This window comes from Monopterus albus, unplaced genomic scaffold (genome assembly GCF_001952655.1).
Source record: "Monopterus albus unplaced genomic scaffold, M_albus_1.0 scaffold25.1, whole genome shotgun sequence".
NCBI classification, from domain to species: Eukaryota; Metazoa; Chordata; class Actinopteri; order Synbranchiformes; family Synbranchidae; genus Monopterus; species Monopterus albus.
Genome location: NW_018127905.1, coordinates 3,095,553 through 3,101,175, shown reverse-complemented (window position 1 = coordinate 3,101,175; position 5,623 = coordinate 3,095,553). Strand labels below are relative to the sequence as shown.

General features: G+C 40.0%; 1 protein-coding gene across 1 annotated transcript in view; it reads left to right on the top strand.

The window, feature by feature from the left end:
- The first annotated feature begins 528 nt into the window (after positions 1 to 528).
- The window catches only part of ap1s1 (adaptor related protein complex 1 subunit sigma 1), a 37,737-nt gene continuing 32,642 nt past the window's right edge, over positions 529 to 5,623 (top strand). Inside the window, exon 1 of the mRNA XM_020594988.1 lies at positions 529 to 627. Within this exon, the coding sequence (XP_020450644.1) occupies positions 589 to 627 (39 nt within the window). The 5' untranslated portion in view covers positions 529 to 588. The remainder of the gene's footprint in view (positions 628 to 5,623) is intronic.

The following is a 5,623-nucleotide window of genomic DNA, read 5'->3' as shown; positions in this document are numbered from 1 at the left end:
CTTACCTTGTGTATTTGTTTTGTGAGTTCTGCTGAGTCTTAATCTGTAGAATCTGTTCTTGTGCTCCTCTTTTGCTTCTTCACCAGTGGATGTATGTACATGGGAGTGTAGTTGCTAGTTATTTTGTTGTTTTGCACATATACTTATCAGCAACTTGCTCAGTGTTTTCTCACCTGATTTTTGTGTATACCTGCTTCAAAACGTGCAATGTTAGTTACTCCAGTTTTTGTGTTCTGTGAATTCACTTAGCCAGTTCAGTATGGTTCTCACCTGAGTTATTTATAGTTATCCATAACCTGCTAGAGGTCTGGTTGTCTTTCTGTGGATATCTTACGTGTGCTTTGTTATGAAATCAACCTCAATATCCCCACCTCCTGGTCTGCATTGGAGTTTTCAGACAAAAAAAAAGGCTCAAACCTTAACAGAAAGCTGCTTTAATAAATCATTTTAATCCACATTGCCCCTACTGGTTTACTGTCATACTTTCAAACTTTGGATGATGGTGAAGGTGATATTGTGTCTTCCCTCTCTGTGTTAGAAACCAGGAAGCAAGAGAGATGTGGTTCAGCTGTGTGGAGCTGTTACAAGATGGACAACAGAGAAGTCAAGCAAGAAAATGTTTTCCAGGTAAAAAACACAAACCTGTCATACTTGATGCTGAACTAGGAGTCAGGCTGACCTTTTGAGTGTTTGTGGGATATTTACTAATCCTGTCACAAATTACCATCGGGTGCACAAAATACTGATCAGTACAAATGGGATATTTACTGACACCAACAGTGCAAATGAGCAGAGTTATAGCAGTGTTAGTTTAATGCACTTCTGCTTATAAAGAATGTGAAGTTGTCATCACGCCGTGTTGAATTTTGGCTAAATGTACCATATCTGGACAATCACGTTCATTATCCTCCTGTTATGAGAATTTCCTTAATAAAGCAACAAAGTCACTGGAATCATTTTGAACAGTTTACTTTCTTGCAGCAAGGAGACAAGTCAGCACAATGGTACAGAGTTGTCTGAGTAAGACAGTTTCACACAACATAATATATATAGTAAAAAGGCACACCCTGATAACGCAACCTAGAAGCTAGTCATACTGGAACATGTTTATCGTGCAGTTGACGGTTGTGTCTCGCTTTGTCTGGAACATTCTGTAGTCGAGTGTATCACAGCACACAGTTTCACATGAAAGATAGGAAATGTCCTTCAGGCTTACACAGTCAGTTTCTCACGTCTCTCTTCTGAAAGTTTAAAACATATTAAATAGCATAAATCATGATTAATAACATTTCCGTCCTGTTTAAACTTTTAGAAACACATTATTTACAGCATAATTCTTAATCTTGTTCATCCCAGGATGTCGTTGTCTAAACACTCCCTTTCAGGTTTTCATTAAAACAAGTCATACTGTATATGGTTCACTCAGATCAGAATCAGAAAGGTCTCTTTTCAAGCCCATCATCCGGTTCATGGTGATCTCCTTCTTCTTCGTCCTCGTCACGGACTTGTTGGTACATGGTCTTAGTCAGAGCAGTGTCTATCAGTCTCTGCATCAGTCGCAGACAGGGAATGCAACAACAGCCACATACAACCAGCAGGGCTGCAGCCACGGACAGAGAGGTCAGCAAGGAGGCAATCAGGCCACTCCATCATCTGAACCAGGATTCTAGGAAGATGGTGAAGGGTTTGTCAATGCCAGAATTCCCTGCCAGCTCCTCAGATAGGGCTACCAATCCTTCAAGGGCCTTGGTGATGCTGCCAGCTGGGAAGGTATTGTTAGGTATGAAAGTACAACAAAATGTGCCAAACATTTTACATACTCCTCCTCTCTCAGCTAACAACATATCCAGGGCCATTCTATTTTGCCATGCCATGGGAGAGGTTGGGCCTAGCTGTTCTGCTATGCCTTTAACCTTTAATTGAATCTCTGGTGTAATTCACAAAACGCTGTTGGTTATAGTACAAGTAGTTAATCCAATCCACATTTTTATTTACTCTGACCCACCAGGAAAGAGGAGAGTCAAACCCTGTAGCTACTTGATTTTTAGCTTTAAACTAGCCAGGTACTACTCGGGGTACGCCAATGTATGTACACTCTATTGTCAAATGAACCTCAGGGATTGACCGCTCATGTGGTTCTGTAATGTAGGTGGGCTGCAGATGACAGCTTTCCCCCCAGCTCTTTGTATTCTCTTAATGAGAAAATGTGAAAGGGTGCAGCTGCCTCTCCACAGTGAGGGGAGTCTGGGTCTCAGCTTGCCGTCTCCGCATATCCACCATGTCTGCCCTTGAGACGGTTTGGCTCACCAACCAGGTGGCAGAGTAGTCACAATACAGACCAATCAAAAGTATTCATACCCCTTGAACTTTTCCACATTTTGTCACATTACCACCACAAACTTAAATGTATTTTATTGGAATTTTATGTGATAGACAAACACAAAGTATCGCATAATTGTGAAGTGGAAGGAAAATGATACATGGTGTTCAAGATTTTTTACAAATAAAAATCTGAAAAGTGTGGCATGCATATGTATTCAGCCCCCCCGAGTCAATACTTTGTCAAACCACCTTTTGCTGCAATTACAGCTGCAAGTCTTTTGGGGTATGTCTCTACCAGATTTGCACATCTAGAGACTGAAATTTTTGTCCATTCTTCTTTGCAAAATAGTTCCAGATCAGTCAGATCGGATGGAGAGCGTCTATGAACAGCAATTTCCAAGTCTTGCCACAGATTCTTAATAGGATTTAGGTCTGGACCTTGACTGGGCTATTTCTAACACCTGAATATGCTTTGATCTAAACCATTCCATTGTAGCTCTAGCTGTATGTTTAGGGTCATTGTCCTGCTGGAAGGTGAACCTCCACCCCAGTCCCAAGTCTTTGGCAGCCTTTAACAGGTTTTCTTCCAGGATTGCTGTTTTTTTAGCTCCATCCACCTTCCCATCAACTCTGATGACGAAGTATACCACTTCTCATCGGGTCCAGATGATGGAAAGAATATTTAGTCACACAAATACCAAAGTGCACTTAATTACCTTTTATTCACAGATGCGCATCTGGAGATCATACAGCAGCAGCAGCCAAGATGATCTGATCTTACATCTCTAACACTGTGTGTTATATACTATTCTTCCCGCCTCCTTACATTCCTTAGGATGCAGCTGAGATCAATCAATACTCAACTAAAGTTCTATCCCACCATACACAGTGCTTTTCTCATGACACTTAAGTCTTCCTCCCTAAAACTAAGGTACTTTCCTGTGATCAAAAGCACACATACACATAATGATTACATGAACACTCAGTAATGCTGAGAAAGCTAAAACTTATCCTTATCAGTTCATTAAGTATAAACAGTGGAGTGTAACCAGACATCTTTATGTCCACTGTTTTCAATCATTTGCTTTCTCCTGTGACTCCCTTCATGTGAAGCAGTGCTAAGCACTACTCCCAAAAGTACATTTCAGTTTAGAGTGAACACACATTGCAACTGATTAAAACATGGTTGAAGGTTACATTCTTGTTCAGTTCAGTTATATGAAACAGTGCCCATACTTCAAAATCAGTGACAGTTATATTCCATATAAGCGCATGAGATACTAGTGTTAGGGCTACAATACTTATTCTTATATGTGCACAGTGAACAGTGTTGGTGCTTAAATTGCAATGTCTCACACAGTTAATATCTCACACTGACTAGCTTCCTTGCTGAAGAAAAGCATTCCCACAGCATGATGCTGCCACCACTATGTTTCACAGGGGGGATGGTGTGTTCAGATTGATGTGCAGCGTTAGGATTCCACCACACATAGTGTTTTGCATGTAGACCAGAGCACCTTCTTCCACATGTTTGCTGTGTCCCCCGTGGCTTGTGGCAAACTGAAAACGGGACTTCTTACTGCTTTCTTTCAACAATGGCTTTCTTCTTGCCACTCTTCTATAAAAGCCAGATTTGTGGAGTACATGACTAATAGTTGTCCTGTGGACAAATTTTTCCACCTGAGCTGTGGATTTCTGCAGCTCCTCCAGAGTTACCATGGGCCTCTTGGTTGCCTCTCTGATTAATGCTCTCCTTGTCTGGCCTGTCAGTTTAGGTGGACTGCCATGTCTTGGTAGAATAGCAGTTGTGCCATACGCTTTCCATTTTTGGATGATGGATTGAACAGTGCTTCATGAGATGTTCAAAACTTGGGATGTTTTTATAATCTAACCCTGCTTTAAACTTCTCCACAATGTCATCCCTGATTTGTCTGGTGTGTTCCTTAGTCTTCATGATGCTGTTTGTTCACTAATGTTTTCTAACAAACCTCTGAGGCCTTCACAGAACAGCTGTATTTATACTGAGATTGAATTACACACAAGTGGACTCTATTTACTAATTAGGTGACTTCTCAAGGCAGTTGGCTGCACTGAATTTTATTTAGGGATATCAGAGGACGGGGGCTGAGAGGGCTAAATCCATATGCATGCCACACTTTTCAGATTTTTATTTGTAAAAAATCTTGAACACCATGTATCATTTTCCTTCCACTTCACAATTATGTGATACTTTGTGTTGGTCTATCACATAAAATCCCAATAAAATACATTTAAGTTTGTGGTGGTAATGTGACAAAATGTGGAAAGGTTCAAGGGGTATGAATACTTTTGCAAGGCACTGAAGTGTCTTATTTCAGTGCATCTGACACCACAAAGTACCAACTGCCCAGGAGCTCACTGATGCCCTGATTCAGGTCTAGGAGGAGATCCCCCAGGATCCCATCCACCGACTCATCAGAAGCATGCCTAGACATTGGAGTGCATACAGGCATGCGGGGGCCATACATACTTCTGAGTCACATTATGAGTTGCTGTGATGAAAGTCAAGCAACTTGGATGAGTCTGTGATTTAAATTATTCAGTTTGATTTTCTATGTGTTCTGGAACACAGCCTTCCATGGGTTGGTGATTTTGGTTTCCATTGACCATTGCTATGTCATTTTATTCTGAACAAATTATACAGTGTACATTAATAAAGGTTTTCAACTTAATTCGTTCATCAAGATACGATGTGTGATTTAGGTGTTCCTTTAATTTTTTGAGTAGTGTGTGTGCATTACTCACTTTCCCCCGAAGTTAAAGAGTTACACTTCAAAGTATTTCATTCCATTTACCACTGCAATAAATGGCTTCATATGAAATTTTATTTTACTATTGTTGCACTTTCTGTAACAACGACATCAAAACAACATACCACGTATTCTTCTCCTTATACTCAAAAATGTTCTGGGATGACTTACAAGATTGGTTATGTACAAAGCTCCCAAGATCTGAATTCATTTACATGTAGTGAGATAATCTTTGGTGTTGTATCCAGTGAAGAAAAGCTTGAACTTTTACTCAATTGTATCATATTACTGGGCAAAGTCTTCATTCACAAATCAAGATTCTTGGAGACTTCTTTAATTTCTTTACCTTCCAGAAAGAACTGTCATATTTTTTGATGCTTTGAAAGACATGACATGACTTGCTTTGTTTAAATTATTTTATTTTTTTGTTTTATTTTACATGTTTGGTTAGTGGATATTATTTCTTTTGGTATGCGCTTAGGATTTATGGTTTTAGGCTACTGTACACTGTT